General features: G+C 42.8%; 1 protein-coding gene across 2 annotated transcripts in view; it reads left to right on the forward strand.

Annotated features, from left to right (window-relative positions):
- MAP2K5 (mitogen-activated protein kinase kinase 5) overlaps window positions 1-21,558 on the forward strand; it is a 1,222,966-nt gene that overhangs the window by 647,490 nt on the left and 553,918 nt on the right. For both annotated transcript variants that reach the window (XM_086958013.1, XM_086958012.1), the window contains exon 10: window positions 9,154-9,222. In XM_086958013.1, coding sequence (XP_086814139.1) covers window positions 9,154-9,222 — 69 coding nt within the window. The remainder of the gene's footprint in view (window positions 1-9,153; window positions 9,223-21,558) is intronic.

The following is a 21,558-nucleotide window of genomic DNA, read 5'->3' on the forward strand; positions in this document are numbered from 1 at the left end:
ACTGCTCCTCCTTTTTTCCGCAACAGCCGTTCAAACATGAATGGCAAACTATCCTAATTTACCAATGTTTCCACATAATTATGGCTCTGCCATATTTGCCACATAATACATCATCCGAAAATTTTAACAAAAAAATTGTTTGTTGCTCAAATGGATAAAAAGTTACAAAAAATGTGACTTGTGTTGCTGCAAAGTGTAGGACCCTTTCCGAAGGTTGACTGGTTACTTTTCTCACTGCTGCATTTGTATGTTACACTGGTACTAATGAGGCAAAATCTTTGCAGAGTATGTGTACAAATGTCAAAATAATAATGTATCAGAAAATGTACAGCATTACGCTACAGCCTTTTTTTGCTGCATAATTTAGTCAACACTGTGACATCATTTTGTCCTCTGTTGCTGCATAATTCTGGTGGCCCCAAAGCAGGCAGCACGTGTTAAAAGTCCTTCTGCATGGAGCAGAGAGACTGTAAAGCTTAGGAACATAGTTTGGTGTGCTTGCAAATTCAGTATTGCCGATCCCTGATGAGTTGCACCCCCACTGCTGAAACAAGGCCCATGGAGGTACCAATGGGTGAGGAGAATTGGTCTCAAGGGTCCTCTGACCTTAGTGACAGAGTCACTGTTGCTCTAGGGTGTGCTGCTTCATAGGCCTGCCAGCCCGACTGGTGGGTAACCTAAGTATGGATTGTGGTAGACAGACCTTCAAGGTTAACCCACACTTGACACCACTAGGGTCCACCTGCTGGTGCTAAGACACCAGGGCTTCTAAGTTCTATAAGGCCTTCCAAGGTCTAGCAAGGGAATGTGCTCACTCAGGAGAGTGGTCTGGTGGACTGGTCATGAAGGCTGAACCTGGTTCTCCAGCTCCATTTTCGGCAGCGGTGACCATAGTGCAACATCCTCTCCCCTACTGAACATGCCACAGAGATAAACTCACACTGCCTTCAGTTACAACCCAGTTGTGCCCTGCTATAAACCCCTGGTTGTGACTCAATTCAAATTATGCACTAGACAAGAGTAATATGCTGCCTGAGAAAAAAAGTGACATCCTATAAAAAGCAGACGCTCACATGGAATGCAAGATTAAGTAAAGTATGTGAAATGTAAACAGGAATAACATGGTTACCGTAACCCTTGTACACTCATTATTCAGAATTCAATGAGTGTTTTTGTCTGAAAAGTTAAGAAAATGACTACAGGACCCGGAAGGAACCCGTTTCAATGTTCATTACTTCTAACCTTACAAAACGTAAGTAGTATGGTTTAAAAAGACCACCTCCATGAACACAGAGCCACAGTCCACATTTAAAAACCAAAATAAGCAAAACAGATATTAAGGTTCACATTAAAGGTTTTCCACTCCACACAATAACCAGGTAGTGCAGTATCTCCAGAAATGGTGCACTTCCCCACCTGGGGGAAGCAATGCTGTTCAAAAAAAGATGAGAAAACAAAAGTAGCGCTTCACTGGCCAACTCTATAAAGTGGCGATAATCAGGGCTTTAAGTGGGGTGAAAAAACTGGGGGGTGTCTCTCAAAGGAGTGTGGCAGATGTAAATAAGGGCGTGGCTTAACAACACATAAGCTAAAAATCTGCGCCACCCGACAGGTATTTTGCTGCTGCTGTCTTTGCAACCAGATATAAAATACAACAAGTAAAATTTCACCTACAACAAGCCAGGAGTTTTGGCTTTATCAATGGTTGTTAGTTTCTTAAGACAACTAAGCAACCACTACGGCTTTATTGTATATAACATTGAAAATGCTTCAGCACTGAAATGGTGAGACTGAAAGAATTATAACGTATCTCTTTGAAGTTACATAGGAGGGTGGTACTGCTGCAGAATTAAGATTTTTTTTCACCTTCCTAGCGTGGGCAAAAATTGAGAGCCTGCTAGGAACCCATCTCAGCACATGCTTTTAAAAACAGCTGGTGCTGAGCACCGGAAGGACCTGGCCCACTTAAAGCCCTGTTGATAATTAATTTTGGTGTGAATAAAACCAATCTGGCCACTTGGCGACCACTCTGTCTTGCTTTATTTAGTTATTTATTTATTTTTCGTATTTTTTAGCCTTTTTTTTCTCTCAGTCCTGAGGCTGCACTTGGAATAAAAAAAATGCAGAAAAGTTCGACATTTGTAGCAAAACTGTTTCTTCTTTTTTGGATCCATTTCACAGGAGAACGAAAGAAGGAAATGAGAGGTAAGAAATCGTAGAGCTGGTGCTTGAAGTCACGGTTTTCAGCAAGCGAGGAGCGAGACAGAGACAGGAAAAGAGGGACGAAAAGGAAGAAAAGGAGAGAGGGGGTAGCTGCCAGTGGCAAAGTAGGAGAAGTGGACACTGGCCTTGTCATCTGTGGGCAAGAAGGAAGAAACAGAGTCCATTTCTGCCCACCCTGCCCGTTACCAAACAGCCACAAACGGCCGAGCCTTATCTATAGGCCATGGCTATTTCTGCTGTCCTGGGACGCACTTTTTAAATTAAAAAGATGGGAAACTGATAGTATTAAATAAAAAAAGTAGGGGCACGCCGTGCACTGCCGATCCCACCCACTTCGACCACTGGGTTCGATGCATTTGGGCTGGCCTGTGGCAGTCACTGGAAGCCAGTGGGTCCCCCAGTTAGATTTTAAATAAAGTGTTTTGAAGTATTTTATTTATAACAAACCTGTTGATCTTTGTATGAGTTATGGTCGCAGATGTCATGTCATCACTAGCGACAAATAGAGATCACCATAACCCATTGTGACAGCTCATTTGAGTTTTGCCCCTGCGGGGTGGAGACCTTTGTGTACCTGAAAACAGTGCCGGCTCCTCCGCAATGGCGGTGGAACATCGCCCCACTGCATGGCACAGAGCCTGCAAACGAAAAATAAAACAATGCTCTAGCATCGTTTTATTTTTCGTTTGCCAGCTTGTGCATGGCAGGGCGGAGGGGGGGGCATGGGTGGGGGGGAGAAATGCTTGTGCACTCCCTAAGTGCTCATGTGTGTTTGGCCGGCCGTCTCAGGCCGACCAAAACACACATGTGCAGTTAGGTTTCTCCAGCCCAGCTGCATTTAGAAGCGTGGCTAGAGAAACCCCGACACCCTCCCTGGTCTGAGCAGGGCGTCTTTTCGGCCTGCTTAGAGCAGTTGCTGCTGTGCAGCACAGGGATTGGCTGGTAGTCAGTCCCAGGGGCTTCTGGGACCCAGGAAGAGGCCTGCAGGAGCAACACAACGTGGGAGGTGGCAGCAGCAGCAGGTACGTTTTTAAATTATTAGTAACCGGTACCATGTCCCCCTACCCTCGCGCTCGCTCTCCACCCACGACCCCCGTCCCCACCACCCGTCCCCACCACCCATTGTTAGTGGCGGCCAGCACTGCCTGAAAGGCTCAAGTCCAGGGCCAAACAGAGAAGATTCAGGTTCGCTCTTCTGATGCTGAGAAAAGGATTACTAGTAAGCATAGGCGCTGGAAGTACGGATGCAGTGAGTGCGCCAGCACCCCTGAAAACACATACAGGAGTTCAGAAGGTGAACGAGCAATAAAGATGTCTAGAGCAGAATATGTTCAGAAAGTGATTACCCAAGAGTGCACATTTTGCCTCCAGGAGAGGCTGAGGTTATTAAAAAAAAAACATGCCCTGTAGACCCAAAGTTTCCATCTTGCTCTTAACATAACATAACAACTAGGGTGTGAGTGGCTCCAGGGGTGAGACTTCCTGTCTATTCTCACCAAAGATATGCCTCTGGGTTGTGGAACCTGCCGAGTCTTTAAATTCATATTTCACAACCAGCATATTTAAAGTGGTAAAGCCAGGATTAAATGTCTAGTCTCATAGTGACATGGCTAAAACGTTTCCACTGTTCCATGTCTAGCGGTGGAGGTTGATTATTTGTGTCTGCCCAACTCAACGAATTGCACACCTTTTTGGGTACTTTTGCCATGGATTTTTTATCTCACATAAGAGCCTATTTCTGAGTACTCCTAATTACTAGCAGCTTAATTTAGAGGCCAGTATGGAATGAAACCCTCAAGTAACTTAACTCACTGTGCACACCATGTACATGTTTCACTTACTCCTACATACACCTTCCAGTCCCACCCCACCCTGCCGCCACCCACACTGCTGGCATCAATGCAGCCCTTGGTGACACCACGGACCATACTTTTTGGCCCCTGGAAAATTCAAGGTGTTTAAACCACTGGCTCACACAGCTACCAAACCAGACCACCATAGCACCAAACCGGACCATGTACAGCCAAAGAATTGGCCCACACTGACCTGTCAGGCTGGCCCGTCTGGCTCTGTCAGTCCAACCTAGTTGTTATATACAAAATGGAATTCAGTCCTAATCTAGAATACATCATGAGTAATGTATAAAGACCCGAGTAAAAACAGCAAAAAATTCATTTTTTTCTTCTAAGAAGCATCTTGAGGTGGGCAAATTCTCAGTTTCGCACTGCATAAGCACGTCCTGTAATCTGCAAAAAAGATTACTAGATAAATCATTTATGAGGCATATCATTTACACGAATATGCTAATCTGTGTAATCTAAAAGCAGCATAGTTTAGTGCTGGTTTAATGATCAAATATCGTTGGTACGTTTGGCCTCAAAACCCCCACTGTATCATCATTTATCAGGGCATATTTCAGTAATGTAAGAAAGCAACTTTAGTATTCGGAAAGGTCATTTTTTGTGAGATTGAAATACACGTCTCTGTGAATCCCCTACTCTTTAGTTGACTGCCGTTATGGTCAGTTACACCGTTGGACTGTTCCAAGTGTATTTACAGTATTGACCTGTACATTTATTAAGACCCCTTGTGAAGCCGTGCAGATGAACTGGGGAGACTAGCACATTGACTGCAAAGTACCATTTTTCTGCAGCTTTATGTAGCGTGGTCTCAACCCAAAGGTATTGAAGCGCTTTACATGTGCACAAGTTACAGTACATATGATCACATTCTTTTTTTAGGCGCGGTGAAATTAAGTGATTTGCCCAGAATCACAGGATGTTGAGCCAATGCCAAGACTAAAACCAGGTATCCCAGTTCCAAAGTTGGCAGCTCGGTAATGCCTCATCCTCTCCCCTTCACAGTGACAATTCAATACATCACCCATTCGAAATTGGTTTACACTTTACTGACCTCATAAGGATGAATGGCAGATTCGATGGCAGATTTAAACAGCAATCGCACAAAACTCAATGAAGTGTCGTTAGTGTTGCATTATTACGTAATAAAATATCTTTTTTTACTTCATTTTAAGTTATGATTCATACCTTCAATATTGTCCTAGTTTGAGAAAACGTATTTCACTATTTTAAAATAAGTGTAGTTTACACTTTTATTTGGTAATTTTTCTGACTGAAAGAAGAATAACGCCCACCCCCATAGACCACGCCAGAAACCTCGGTATAATCCTAGCCGACAAACTCACAATGAATAAACAGGTGAACGCAGTGACCACTTTCTGCTTCCTTATTCTCAGAATGCTCCTCAAAATGTTGAAATGGCTCTCCAGGTACGCGAGATACACTGTCACACAGACCCGCATAACCAGAAGACTCGACTATGGTAAACGCGCTCAACGTCGGCATCTCCAGCCAGCTCACTCAAATCTCCTGACCATCCGAAACACTACCTCCAGACTCATTCTAGATGTTCCCAGAAGTGCTCACATCACCCACAACCTTACTGAACTACTCTGTCCTACCCATCCAGAAACAATGCCGATTCAATCTGCTCATCCACGAATACGAAGCCTCAACAACACCAGACCTGCATACCTCACCGACCGACTTCAACTCTACCTTCCAACCAGACAGCTTCGCTCAGCCTCTTTCGCCCTTGCACGTGTCCCCTGCATTCGCATATGCTACATCTCCGCCTTGACCTTAAATAAACTCCCCCAACACATCAGGAACGCTCATTCGCTTCTAATCTTCTGTGAGAAACTGAAGACGTGGCTGTTCAACTAGGAGCTCCGCCCAACTTACATTCCTGCTTCAGCGGCTGTATGCCCTCACAGGTGAGAAGTCGCGCCATACAAATCAACCCTTTTGACACAAAAAATTGCCACCCCACTTGTTCCGTTGGCCCTTAGTTAAAGGCAACACATCAACTTTAGTTGGATATGTTAGGTATATTTATTTACCTTTGTTTTCAAGTCTTTTTATGAAAAAAATCATGGATTCACATGACAGAGAAGGAACACTGCACGTGTAACATATATGTACATCAACTGAAATACAACATTTATCAAATGAAAAAATCACAAAGTGAAACATACATTGGCTATACACAACAAAACATCTATACCAGTTTCAAACTGTTCAAAAAAGGCAAGTCAGATTTTCAAGCCTCAATAACCATCAATGAATGAAATCTTAAGAACAGTATTGGACAAAGTCACATTTACAAGGAGATATCACAATGCACAAATGATGTGAATCAAAAGCTCTCAATGGTGATGCTTTTTATCTCCTTTCATGCCGACGCGTTTCGAACTCCAAACAGTAGTTATGGGTTCTCTTCAGGGCCTTGTCACTTCTGTCTGTATGTGTGTAAGAGAAAGGTAACAGTGTGTAATTGTAACTTCCTATGGCCTCATTGTATTATACTGCTACTGGTATCCCGCATTCAAATACCATTGTACCTTATTTGTAGCCGTAGTTATCCTATGGATGTTTGTGCATCTTTTGGAGCTGCAGTCTAAAGGAAATTAAAATCAAATTGTCATTTTCTAGTAAGGTTCAGAGCTAGCCCTACGATAACCTCTTGCCAAAACACTGCGAGACGTACCTTTCACTGTTTTGTGGTCCGTATATGGGCTCTCCCTGTGGTGCGGTGAAGTTTTTGGACCTGGGGGGAAGGCGGGGATAGGATTACTATCGTTATGCTCATGTCGTAATTTCACTCGGTATAGTAGATTGTTGGAACAATCCTACCTTGTTCACGTGCACCGCGGGCTTAGGGAGCCGCTAACTCCATTATCAGCTGTCTGCGCTCGGGTTCTGTTTAAACGAATCCCGTGGTTAGTCCCGTAATATCCTTTCGTGTCACGCACTGTTAAGAAAGGGGAGAATGCATTTTTGTCCTTGTAGCGGGAAACATTCTTTCATCCCGATATCTCAAACCCTCTTTTGGCTCACCTCGTTCTTCGCGACTTGCTCTCGCTCAGACTCCGTTCACTATGGAAGGCGGCGGCCCGGTTACCTGGTAACTAAAGACAGTTCCGGGACCATGGGTATTCTGGGATATGTAGTTGATTGAGTTACCAGGTAACCGGGCCGCCGCCTTCCATAGTGAACGGAGTCTGAGCGAGAGCAAGTCGCGAAGAACGAGGTGAGCCAAAAGAGGGTTTGAGATATCGGGATGAAAGAATGTTTCCCGCTACAAGGACAAAAATGCATTCTCCCCTTTCTTAACAGTGCGTGACACGAAAGGATATTACGGCACTAACCACGGGATTCGTTTAAACGGAACCCGAGCGCAGACAGCTGATAATGGAGTTAGCGGCTCCCTAAGCCCGCGGTGCACGTGAACAAGGTAGGATTGTTCCAACAATCTACTATACCGAGTGAAATTACGACATGAGCATAACGATAGTAATCCTATCCCCGCCTTCCCCCCAGGTCCAAAAACTTCACCGCACCATAGGGAGAGCCCATATACGGACCACAAAACAGTGAAAGGTACGTCTCGCAGTGTTTTGGCAAGAGGTTATCGTAGGGCTAGCTCTGAACCTTACTAGAAAATGACAATTTGATTTTAATTTCCTTTAGACTGCAGCTCCAAAAGATGCACAAACATCCATAGGATAACTACGGCTACAAATAAGGTACAATGGTATTTGAATGCGGGATACCAGTAGCAGTATAATACAATGAGGCCATAGGAAGTTACAATTACACACTGTTACCTTTCTCTTACACACATACAGACAGAAGTGACAAGGCCCTGAAGAGAACCCATAACTACTGTTTGGAGTTCGAAACGCGTCGGCATGAAAGGAGATAAAAAGCATCACCATTGAGAGCTTTTGATTCACATCATTTGTGCATTGTGATATCTCCTTGTAAATGTGACTTTGTCCAATACTGTTCTTAAGATTTCATTCATTGATGGTTATTGAGGCTTGAAAATCTGACTTGCCTTTTTTGAACAGTTTGAAACTGGTATAGATGTTTTGTTGTGTATAGCCAATGTATGTTTCACTTTGTGATTTTTTCATTTGATAAATGTTGTATTTCAGTTGATGTACATATATGTTACACGTGCAGTGTTCCTTCTCTGTCATGTGAATCCATGATTTTTTTCATAAAAAGACTTGAAAACAAAGGTAAATAAATATACCTAACATATCCAACTAAAGTTGATGTGTTGCCTTTAACTAAGGGCCAACGGAACAAGTGGGGTGGCAATTTTTTGTGTCAAAATATTTACAAGGTCCAGCCTTCCCCATTATCTAAGGACCTAACTCCTTTCACCCTAAAAAATACAAATCAACCCAACATAACATAACACCCTGAGCACTTTTTTACTCTGCAGAAAATAATGTATTGCGATTTGTCTGTATCCCATATTCCCCTCATTCTGTCTTCCATATATTAAAATGGGGCTATCACCACTCATACTCTGCATTTCCCCCACCCTCTCCTATTAGGTTTTCTTTAACATATGAGGTTTTCCAGTGACTTTGTAAATTTGTTGGTTTGAAGATTACAAAGGAAGGCTGCACAGAAGCAGAATTAGCATGGTATGAAGCATTAAAGCGCTCCACAAAGAATTGCATTCTGTCCTCTTCTAGGTGCAACCTCTATCAGAACACCCATATTTATATAAAATTATGGAATGCAGTCTTTTAATGGTAATGTATGAGCTTGCTACTATCCAGGCAATGTATGCTTGTAGAGTACTTTTATTCCAAAGTGACTTAGAATACAATGGCAACCATAAGCATACCTCTGAATCTGAAGTCTCTCTCAAAAAGGTTTGAGGTTCTGCTTTCCACTGTAAGTGCACTGCTCTTCGATAACAGCTCCCAAAGTGACTTTCACTTAGCTGGTCTTTCTCTTATTTTAATGTTATCTCTTTTTGATTTGACTGATGGTGGGCTGTCAGATATGACCTCTGCTAAACCAGTGTGTCCTATGTTTTCAGGTTATTCCATTAGATATCACCGTTGAACTCCAGCGACAGATTATGTCTGAGCTCGAAATCCTGTACAAGGTGAGTGTCTCACTGCTGTCTTCTCTGAATAGCCCATGGCTCTAATGTTCCTGTGTTAGTTTGATTTAATTGTTGATTTAGTAAAGTTTTCCCCCTTGAACAATCTACATGGCTCACCATGTAGATTTTATGTATTTCTTTTAGCAGCAACGAGGATGAAATGTCTTTGGAAGGGTTTCTGTGCTATTACAGTCACTTCTTGCGACACCGTCTCTGTACGATTGATGTGCTTAGGGGACGCCCATTGGCCGGAAATGTCCTAACTTAAGTTTGAGCAGTGAATGAAGCACTTTCAAAATGCTTTTTAATGTTCATTTAGACTTGAAAACACCAGGCACACACATAACTCATGGTGATGGTTGAAGAAAGACAGCTTTGACGTTTTGTGATCCATGCAAAACAATCTTTGAATTTGGGGATACAATATGTTGTGGTACTGTCTCCGGATTCATCGAGAATTGCCCGAAGTGGGGAGGGGGGAGAGAGAGGGAGGTAGGGAGAGAGGGAGAGGGAGGGAGAGGGAGAGGGAGGGAGGGAGAGAGAGGGAGAGAGAGAGAGAGAGAGACACAGAGAGACACAGATTCTGGAATAGTTTAGTTTTGAGAAGGTTTTTGAATCAGTGGTAGTCGGAATAGTGGCTCGAGGTAATTATACGGTTTGCACTCTGATACTCCCAAAGATCGCCCCCACATTTTAGTAGCTTGAATGGGTGTTGTGGGATGAGGTCTTGCGGAAGCAGACATATTTATTGAAGGAATGTAAAGTGCACTGGTATTGTTACCATAGGCCTTATTTATAATGCAGAGTGTCTTGAAATCTAACCCGACCCCCACGGAGGGCCAATTGACTCCTTACAGGACTAGCATAGCAGAGCCCAACCTTTGCTAGATAAGGCACATCTTGGAACCTTGATTTGGGAGGTTTCAGAGATTTTTAATCAGGGCCTTTGTGAGGCCAGTGTTGAACATGTTGCAGTATTCTGATCTTCCCATGACATATATATGATGGGCAGTTTGAAGAATTGCAAGTTAAATCCTTTAACAATAAACAGTGTTGATTTAATGAGGAAATGAAAGGTCTGAATCTATGGTGAATGCAGAATTTTGGTCTTTTGGAGTGGTGAATTGGTCACGCTCTAGGTTAGATAGCCAAGACAAAGGGCGAGATGCGTTGTGAAGGGATTGGTGTCAGTACAACGCGTTGTGTTACAACGCGTTCCGTTACAACACAGCTATTACATCGCAAATACCATTACAATGCATGTCATTACAATGCATGGCACTACATCGCAAATGCTATTACAACGCATGGCATTACATCGTAAGTATAGGTAAGTATACCTTTTTAAAAAAATGTTATTTAGTTTATTGTAATTAATTTATTTAAAATAATTTAATTAAAATACATTTTAAAATTGTCATTAAATTAATTTAATTAAATATCTAGTAAATAAATAATATCTATTTAATAAATGTAATTTTATTAAAAATAGTAATTAATTTAATTTAATAAAAAAAGTAATTAGTTTAAAGTACATATTTATTATAATGAAATTAAATTAAATTAATAATAATTAATAATTTAATTTAATTAATTTAATTTAAAAATGTAATTAGTGTAAAATAATTAATTTAATTTAATAAATATATTTTAATTAATTTTAAAATGGTAAATATAATGTAATTATCCCTAAACACAAACCCTACCCTAAAACCTAAAAACACCCCTGTACCCCAAAACCCAAACCCTACCCTAAAACCTAAAAACACCCCTGTACCCCAAAACCCAAACCCTACCCTAAAACCTAAAAACACCCCTGTACCCCAAAACCCAAACCCTGCCCTAAAACCTAAAAACACCCCTGTACCCCAAAACCCAAACCCTGCCCTAAAACCTAAAAACACCCCTGTACCCCAAAACCCAAACCCTGCCCTAAAACCTAAAAACACCCCTGGACCCCAAAACCCAAACCCTGCCCTAAAACCTAAAAACACCCCTGTACCCCAAAACCCAAACCCTGCCCTAAAACCTAAAAACACCCCTGTACCCCAAAACCCAAACCCTGCCCTAAAACCTAAAAACACCCCTGTACCCCAAAACCCAAACCCTGCCCTAAAACCTAAAAACACCCCTGTACCCCAAAACCCAAACCCTGCCCTAAAACCTAAAAACACCCCTGTACCCCAAAAACCAAACCCTGCCCTAAAACCTAAAAACACCCCTGTACCCCAAAACCCAAACCCTACCCTAAAACATAGAAACACCCCTGTACCCCAAAACCCAAACCCTGCCCTAAAACCTAAAAACACCCCTGTACCCCAAAACCCAAACCCTGCCCTAAAACCTAAAAACACCCCTGTACCCCAAAACCCAAACCCTGCCCTAAAACCTAAAAACACCCCTGTACCCCAAAACCCACACCGTGCCCTAAAACCTAAAAACACCCCTGTACCCCAAAACCCAAACACTGCCCTTAAACCTAAAAATACCCAAACACCCCAAAACATATACATCAGTACCCCAAAACATATACTCCTATACTCATACTTATTAAAAAAATTACTTAAAATAATATATTTAATTTATAATATTTAAAAACGAAATAAATATTTTTTTAAAATTAATAATAATTAAATCAATTATAAAATATTAAATAAAAAAATAAAAATAAATACTTACCAATACTTACGATGTAATGGTATGCGTTGTAATAGCATCTGCTATATAATGCCATGCGTTGTAATGGCATGCATTGTAATGGTATTTGCGATGTAATAGCTGCGTTGTAACAGCATTACGTTGTAATAGATGCGTTGTAAGAGTAACACACCGTTGTGAAGTCATCTCAGGATTAGTAGTTTGGAGTTTTCTCCGTCAAGGGACAAGCTTTCTCTCATCCAGTGTTGTATGTGATCAAACTCGTTGATCACATGTTGGCTTGGCTCCAAAAGACTTTGTAAACTGGTACCAATCACTGTGAAAGAATTGGTACTCATCCCTTCAAAAGAACTGGATCACCAAGAGTCACTAGGTACGGACTGACTGACTGACTGAATATTTATAAAGCGCTTGAATGCCGCGGCGTCTTGGCGCTGTGGTACAGAGAGAGCGAAGAGAGAAACTTTAGTACAGAGAGAAAAGCCAAGTTTGTAAAGCCTTTCTAAAGCACATTTTAGATTTTTGTGAGCGCAGTGCAGGGGGCAGAGAGTTCCATAATCTGGTGACTTGGTGGGTAAAGGATTTTCCACCCCATCGGGCTCTCTTTATTCTTGGTTGACATAGTAAGTCTTGGTTGGCCGATCTCAGAGTGCGAGCTGGCAAGTACCGAGGAAGAAGTTTAGTAAGGTCATCAGGTCCCTTGCCATACAAGGACTTGTGGACCAGGCAAAGGGCTTTGAACTGTATTCTCTGCCTAACTGGCAGCCAGTGAAGTTCACGAATCGCTTTAGAGGTTGGATGACAGCGTGGTAAGTTAAGTAGGACCCTAGCTGCGGCATTTTGCCTGAAGTTTGGTCAGCTGTTTTTCTCCTGTGCCTAGGTAGAGTGAATTGCAATAGTCCACTCGGGACATTACCAGGGCACCCATCACCGTCTTTTTTAATGTTGACGGGATGTATGGTAGGACTTTCCTGAGAATCTTGATGGTATAGAAACAGGAGGAGGTCACCTGATTGATTTGCGCTTTACAGGAAAGATCTTTATCTAGCATGAAGCCAAGATTCCTAACCTTATCTACAGGAACAGGGCATGAGCCCGCCTCAGGAGGCCACCAGAGGTTGCTCCAAACGGAAGGTTTTTGGCCGAACTCAATTATCTCTGTCTTGGCCGTGTTTAATTTTAGAAAATTGCCACTCATCCAATTTTTTACGCAAATGAGGCATGTCTTAAAACGCTCTGCTGTTGCATCAATAGACTGAGATACTGACACTACAATTTGAGTGTCGTCGGCGTACAACACTAATTGTAGGCCATGAGATTGGATTAGGGCGGCCAGCGGAGTGACATACAAGTTAAACAATGTAGGTGACAATGCCGAGCCCTGGGGGACCCCACCTGGGAGGGAAAATTCATACAATTGGAAGCCTTCCCAGTGTACCTGCTGAGTACGGGAGTCCAAGAAGGATGTCAGAAGGGTCAGAGCCGTGCCTGCAAAGCCTTAGGTTCTCAATCTGCTTAGTAGGGCCGAATGATTTACGGTATCGAACGCCGCTGTAAGGTCCAATAAGATCAGGGCTGTTCTACCACCCTCATCCATTGTCCTTCGAATGTTTTCCGTTGCCATGATCAGAGCGGACTCAGTTGAATGACACAGTCGAAAACCATGTTGTGAGGGGTCTAATAGTTTATTAGAGTCTATATATCTCATCATTTATTTATTCATAGCTTTCTCCAGAATCTTGGCTGGAAGAGGCAAGCAGGATATGGGCCGATAATGTTTGAGTTCTGTAGGGTCCAGCGTGTCCTTCTTAAGGATGGGGCGGATACATGCTTTCTTCCAGCTGCTAAGGAAATCCCCTGAAATGATGACCTTGTTTAACAGGGGAGTTAGGGTAGCTGAAACAGTCTCTTGAATCATGTGCAGTACATACGGTGGACAGGGATCTAGCGGGGATCCTTATTTCATCTGTGTGATTAGGTCCACCACCTGCGTCTCCTCTAACAGAGGGAAGCAGGAGAAACTGGGATGAGATAGTGTGGCGGTCGTACTGTTGTCAGTAAGTGAATCTACTGCTGAAATACTCAGGTCATCATATACTGCCTGAACCTTCTGCTGAAAGAAGGTAGCGATCCTTGTCACCATATTCTGGTTGGGACTAAAGACAGTATCGCGAGGTGACTTAGTCAGATGGGTGACGGTTTTAAATAGTTCTCTAGCAGTATTGGAGGCCGATTGATTTTTATTTTATAAAATAGGCTGATTTAGACTGAACTATTGCTAATTTATATTCGTGCAGGGCTTTGGTGTATTCCAATTTGTTTTGATGATTGTAGTCTGAACACCACAACCGCTCTAGTCGCCGTCATTTCAGTTTTATTAGCTTCACGTCTGCGGAATACCATTGCGCAGTGGCGGATCGTCTTCTAGGTTTTTTTATTTCCACTGGCGCCAGCTCATCAACTGCATGACTGATCCAGTTATGGTATTTGAGTGCTCCTTTATCAGTGTTGCCATGCTCAAATACCGGGGGATCCTTAGCAAGTATGTTAGCCATAACAGTGGGTTCGATCTTTTTCCAAGGACATATTTTTTCAGGTTGTGTGAGACCTCTCCGTCGGTTGACCAAGGTATTTAGTTGTAGATTAAATAAAATAGCATTCTGGTCGGACCAAGGAACTGGTTTAGATGAAGTAACTTTAATATGATTAGTGTTTGTAAAGGTGCCGTCCAGGGTATGCCCTGCAATGTGAGTGGGGTTTGAGATTAATTGAGTCATACCAAAACTAAGAAAATTATCCATTAGTGTAGTTGTTTCAGAGTCGTTATTTGCTTCTAAGTGGAAGTTGAAGTCACCCAAGATCGTATAAGTGATAGAGTCCGAGGTAGTTTCTAAGTAGGTATGGATTGCTCTGATAAACGGGGCTCTTGGGCCGGGGGGACGATAGATAAGCAGACCTGCGAAAATCAGACTGTTATTATCTTTAATTTTGAAGCTCATGGCTTCGGCTTCCATGCCCTTTTGGGGGAGTGCAAATAATTTTAAGTGGGATTTATAGATTATCCCTATTCCACCACCGGCAAGTACCTATATAAATATGGGATACCAGCACCTCCAGATGGAGTGTGGGGGTATTATAAGTTTGGTGTGCCTTTCCTTTCACTATTTCGGAGACCATCTGCCTGACAAGCACTTCTTCAGGTGAAGGTTTAAGCCAACATAAATCATCAAAACAAGAGTAATACCACTGGTTCCTCTATCTAGTTGCCCGACTGAATACACTTTTAGTCGTGAGCAAGAATCAGTTATGAAAAATTTCCAGTGAACATAATTACAATTATTTTGTGGGATGTTCTTCAGTGCACTGGCGGACGTATTCCAATAATATTATTTTTGTAGCATGTGTGGCTGTAGATGGGCATACTCTGCTTATTTATGCCATCTGATCTTGGGGTTGAACGTTGCAATTTGTTTTTGTTTGAAGAACTCAAGAGTGAAGAACCTTTTGTGACTCCTCACATAGTCGACGATGCATGAGGACACAGGTTTCCCCTTCAGATTGTCTTCCGCCATCTGGTTCAGACTTTTCGAGTACAAGCTCAAAAACGCTGTGTTCTCGACGACTTTTTGGGGCAATTTTTTGACACTTCGAGACCTATGATTCAAATGTCAACTAGCAGACTTTCTCCACACAACAACTTTCTCGGTGACTCTCAATTGATGGCCTTCGGTACCACACGGCCTAAACTCCTGCACAGACCACCGGTTGCCGAGTTTTGGGGAAATACAGGCTGTATCATTGAAGAATGCCTAGCGGAGGATATGGACAGTACACCCTGCCATTTCTGTCCGAAGTGCAACACCAAATACCCATGGTCGTACCTGCACTGTGTTTGCTGCAGTTTACATGATGACCCCACCTGCATTTTCCGCACCACCTTCCAATGCAAGAAGGCGCTTAGGTATCACAGAGAGAGAACCTAGGCACATTATAAGATGTAGCACCCGTTGTCTAAGACCGTCAACATTATCAGGGCATGAGGCCCTTTTGAGGTTGAAGAGGAAAAAGCAGCACACTCAGATCTTCTGGTAGCACATGGCACACCCAGCCCAAGACTGTCTCCTGCAACACCTCTGATGATGAGTGCGACAAAGCCCAGGCGCTGGCTCCCAAACCTTCTGGCTGTCACACCAGGTCAAATCTGCAGCTCTGGCACTCAGAGGCCAGATAACGACACCTTAACCCCATCAGCGTGCCCAAGTCGAGGCAGAGCACCATTCACGTAGGAGTTGGGCGTCATGTCCAGAGTCAAGGAAAAAAAGGCAACAACCTTTTGATCTGGCTCAAACACCTACTGCTGGTTAACCTCGAGAATAAGCCTCAATGCCTGACTTGCTACCACCCAGAAGTGTCGAGCCACACTAGCAGGCAACTCCTGTCCGAGGCCTCCAGTCTGAGAGTTCAAGCAACCTCCTTCGAAGCTGGGATTCATATTGGTATCTGCTGCAAAATCCATGCTGAAACCACCGTTGATGCCAAGGTTAGACACAAGAGAGCCTCCTGTTCTCCTCCCTCTGCCTGAGGTTCCCGATGTCAAATAAAGAATTCTCTTCATCTGCCTAGGCACTGGATTCTCACCAAAGCTCCACCAGGTGAGCCTGCACATGTGCTGACACACATACCTAAGAAACACAGGTTCCCATTTGAGGAGGATCTGGCTTTTGAGGCACCCCAAGAAACGAATGGAGAGCGGCACACGGCCACCAATCAAACTTTTCACTCCCCAGCACTCTCCTCCAGTTCCAGCCCCCCCACAACATGTTGGCCCCATCTCTTGGCTCTCCTGACAGGTCAGTCCACAGTTTCCTTACCCAGGGAACCCTTATGAGCTACTAGACCCCTATGAGGAACCCCTAGTGCCAAGGGTGGTGGACAGCCCTTAGGAAATCTACACGGACGACGATACAAGACCAAGAAATTGAGTCCTTCCCTGCTAAACCATCTCCAGTCGACAGCCCTATCGCCGACCATGCAGCCTTTCCGAGGACTGCCCAGCTTCACAAAGTGGACTTCCACTCCACATCCTTCAAGATGACAGTGACTTCCTCGTAAATGACTCTTTCCAAAACTGAAAGGACTGTGCAGGACCTTTTCATGCTAAAAGCATGTTGAAGACCGCCTCAGTCAACTTCAAGGAGCCAGTAAATGCTAATTTTGTAATGCCCAGGGATCAGGGTGGACAAGGTCTCACCCTGTGACCTACTCTTCATTTGCAGCCAGGTTCCCCAGTCTCCCTTATCATTTATTCAGCGCTTGAGCATAGGTAGCAATTGACACCTACTCTGCCAGAGAAGGTAATGCAAGCGCATTGATGCAGCTAGCAAGCGTGTGACTTTGGGGGCTGCAACTCATGGTGCATTGACAATTCTATGTGCCGTCTATTACAATATAGATAGCAATGGGATGAAAAAGAGTAACTGGTAAAGCACCTCCCAGAAACCCTTAAGAAAGAGGGACTAAAGATTGTGGCGGTGGGAAAAGTTACCTCTAATGCCAAAATCCGCTGTTCTCTCGATGCAGCAGATATCACTTCCTCAAGGGATCAACACAAGTATTCTATAGCGTCATGCATGGCAACTCATCTTGTAGGTTCAGGTCAGACGTTCAGCTGTACCTTCTCAACCTTCCTTTTCACTGAGAGCTTCTCTTCAGTTATCAGATGCTAGAGAACATAAGAAAGACACCAAGACCGCCATGTCAATGGATGTTCTCCTTGACATTATCCTGTAATCTGCATTTTGGAGCCAGCAGTTTAGAGTTGTAGAAACGACAACTCCAACCAGTCAGGTGCAAAGTTACCATTGCTAACAGCAGTCCTTTCAAGACTCCAGACAGGAAGAGCTACACCACGTGCAGTTAGTAGCAACAACTTGGACAACGGTAGAGGCGGCTTCAGCAGGGGCGCCTCCACCTCCAAGCAGTGACTTGCTTTTGGTCCCCCTATCACACATCACCCGTTAGATGGAGACTAATAGAGTTCCTTTTCTGTTGGGAAGGGATCTCCTCTGATGAGTGGCTGCATAGTACACAAGTCCACCACTAATCCACTGGGTAGGCCTATTGTTTCCGCCTGTGGCTCATTGTTGGAACCTTTGGCCAAATACATTGATGTTTTCCTTATCCCTTTAGTAAAAGAGACCCAATCTTACATAAGGGACACAATGGATTTTATAACTAAGACAGAGGGACGTCCTTTCGACTGTGATAACCAACTGTTAGTGTCATTTGATATAGAATCACTATACACGAATATTCCGCAAGACGAAGCAATTGCAGTGATGAAACATGTATTAGATCAGAGGCCATGACCACATCAGGTACCCACGGATTTTTTAGTTACATTAGCAACTATTTGCTTGAAAAACAACTTTTTTGATTACAAAGGTCAATTATTTTTACAAGTCTCAGGAGTGGCAATGGGATGTAGTTTCTCCCCGGAAATTGCCAATCTATTTATGGCAGAATATGAAAAAAAGTGGATATATAGCGACACCAATCCTTTTAAGATCAAGGTAAATTTTTGGTGTCGCTATATTGATGATATCTTCATGATATGGCAAGGCGACACTACATCATTAAAGGATTTCCATAATTGGTTGAACACACGAACTTCAGAATTGAATTTTACTATGACTAATGACCCAAAAAAACTAAATTTTCTAGATGTTAATATTGAAATTGACAATGGCCTCCTAGAAGTTAGTCTATACACTAAGAGTACTGACCGCAACACACTGTTACTTTTCACCAGCTGTCATCCGCGTGCACTTAAAGAAAATTTGCCCTATGGACAATTTCTCCGGGTTAGGAGAAATTGCAGTAAGAAGGATGAATACTTTAAAAATGTGGAACATCTAAAGAATAAACTAATAGCGAGAGGCTACCCCAAACGGTTAGTCAAAATAGCTCTTAAAAGAGCTTGGTTCACTCCAAGAGAGGCGCTTTTAGTACCAAAAATTAAAGAAAAAGATGCTCCTTTGACATGTGTACTTACTTATGACCCAAAGGCCAATAAGGTCAAAAAAATCATTCAGAAACATTGGAAAGTCATTGAACATCTGGGAATGAAAAAGCCCCTCTTTGCATTCAAAAAAGGTAAGAACCTTAGACAGAGTCTGGTGAGAGCAAGCAGAAAAGAAAAGTCCCTGCCATCTCGGTCCCTTGACTTACGAGGATTACTTAATTTGCCACCTATGATAGGACACTATAGGTGCCTCAATTGTGTGGCGTGTGATCAAACAGCTGATACCAAATACATTGATATCAATGGACAGAGACAATATCAAAAGAGCTTTTCGAACTGCAACACAATGAATACAATATATTGTATTAAATGCCCATGCAATAGATTTTACATTGGCCAGACAACACAAGCAATAAAGAAACGTATTCTGCAACACAAATCGAGGGTGAAATGCAAAGTGCAGGGAGCTCCATTGGTACAGCATTATGAAACATACCAACATACGGAAAATGACATTATTTGGACAGTTCTATGTGTTCTAAGAAAGGGTAAACGAGATGACACAAAGATGAGGCTGGATAGACTAGAGGCAAGGTTGATTGAAAAATACAAGACGGCCAACACTGGGCTAAATGACAGAGATGAAATTTGGGCATTAATTTGATTGAAAGATAGAGTGTTAACTTGATCACTCACTGGAATATTTGAATTATGTAAATATGACTTGCAATATTTCTGACCGTTATAGGTCTGCACACTAGATATAGGTTGTACTTTATGTATCAATGAGACAAAAGGTCTATGAAATATGTGTTGAAAGTATTTTTTACTATTTGTAATATAATACTATTAAAATATATGAAATTGTATATAGGTGATGGATGAATATTGTAATTTAAGTGGAAAGATTGTGCGGAGTGGCAGACTATGGGCTATATCACCTCCACCTTAGAACAGATAGTTGGACCTATTACCAGGTTACACGTGTTATACCCCCCTCTTGAATTATAGGAATTCCCTTTGCTAATCTGTCCCTCTTTGATTTATAAAATTGCTGTTTTTTCCATCTACATTTACAAATCTATAAAATCAGTAAGGATGGCTTAGTATATTTTTTTTCATATAACAATTTTATTATAGATATATCGTTTTCCAGTCGATTTCTTCGCTTTCTATTATGTGAATGGGTCCGTGAGTCCTTTTTTAGTGTCCGAGACTTACTTAGTGGTAGGATCACGTGACCGGCTTAGAATCGGGTTCCGGGTTGTTAGACCGGCTGCCGGGAGGAAAGAGAGACACAGTAGCTGCCCCGCACTTGGAGAAACGAGTCTAAATAGAAGACTCCGACGGAAAGTGAGTACAGAGGGGGTTAGATCAGATTATAATAGGAGAGGCAGTTCATTACATCGGACAGCGGGAGTCGATTTCATTTTTACATGCTGCCGCTTTATTGTCATCTATGTAGGTCCATTGATTGGCTGGGACGCCGGAGTTGCTTTGTAAGGGCTACAACCACGCAAATTTTTGTAGGAAAGCCCAGAGATATCAGTAGAATGTAAGTACTGGGACAAGGATATGCACCACAATCTCGCTTTGGGCTATTTCTTTAGCACATTTGGGAGTAAAGGTATAATTTACCGGTGTGCACCTTGATAACATATAGGGTGTTCTTTCTAATTCTTTATGTTTTTTGAGCACTCGGTTTTTTGAGCACTTGGTGTACTAATAGGCTTGTGTGAAGGAACTAGACGAATAGGTCTTCCCTTTTTCATAGATACATATGGTGTATTTTGGTAATAAATAGGAGGGGTGATATACTTTGTTAGCCTGACCACTCCAAGGTTTGGTAAATAGTTGAAAGATGTATATAGTGTATATGGAACCCTGGCTTAGAATTCATATAGTAATGAATACATACAGTAATTGGTACCTTTTTGTATGATTTTGTAGACAGACTATTGCATTAGCCCAAGTCCTGATGAGGCCCATAGTAGGAGGGCTGAAACGCGTTGACACTTTTGTTTGAGAGAAGACCCCAGCCTAAAAATATTGGAAAGTATACATGAAACAGATGGTTTCACAAGGAGTAAAAAGGACATTGAACAGATCAAAAAATTAAAAAACGATCTGGTATTGTGAAATCTGACAAATTCGATGTACATAGACAGCATTCATTTCACTTCTTCTCCCACTCCTCTCCCTGTGGGCACCATGGATACTGTAAATTATTGACTATATCACCCTGCCAGTAAGAACCCGTACCCCTGTGTATATGCACGGCCATTCTAGGCACCATGGCCCTTTTTACCCATTAGACTCCCCAGCTTCCCTCCTGCGCGTATCTTGCACCCCCTCTCTCATGTATAGGCCATGAAACCCGCTCCCTTTGCGCGACCCTGATGTGAAAGGTAACCCTCCTGCTTGACCCAGGCCTTCTCCATTCCCCTCTCGAAGAAGCATCCTTCGCCTCAGCTGACATGGCCCCCCAGTTGTATCTGGCTGCCCCTGTTCCCCCATGTACAGGTCGTAAGATCTCTCTCTCTCTCTCTCTCCCTCTCTGCGCGGCTCTGGTCCTGCACGCACCCCGTCCCCCCTCCTTCTCCTCACATGAACAAGTCATAAACCCTCTTCTTCCGCAAAGCCTTGTCCTTGAG

This window comes from Lissotriton vulgaris, chromosome 2_1, assembly GCF_964263255.1.
Source record: "Lissotriton vulgaris chromosome 2_1, aLisVul1.2, whole genome shotgun sequence".
NCBI classification, from domain to species: domain Eukaryota; kingdom Metazoa; phylum Chordata; class Amphibia; order Caudata; family Salamandridae; genus Lissotriton; species Lissotriton vulgaris.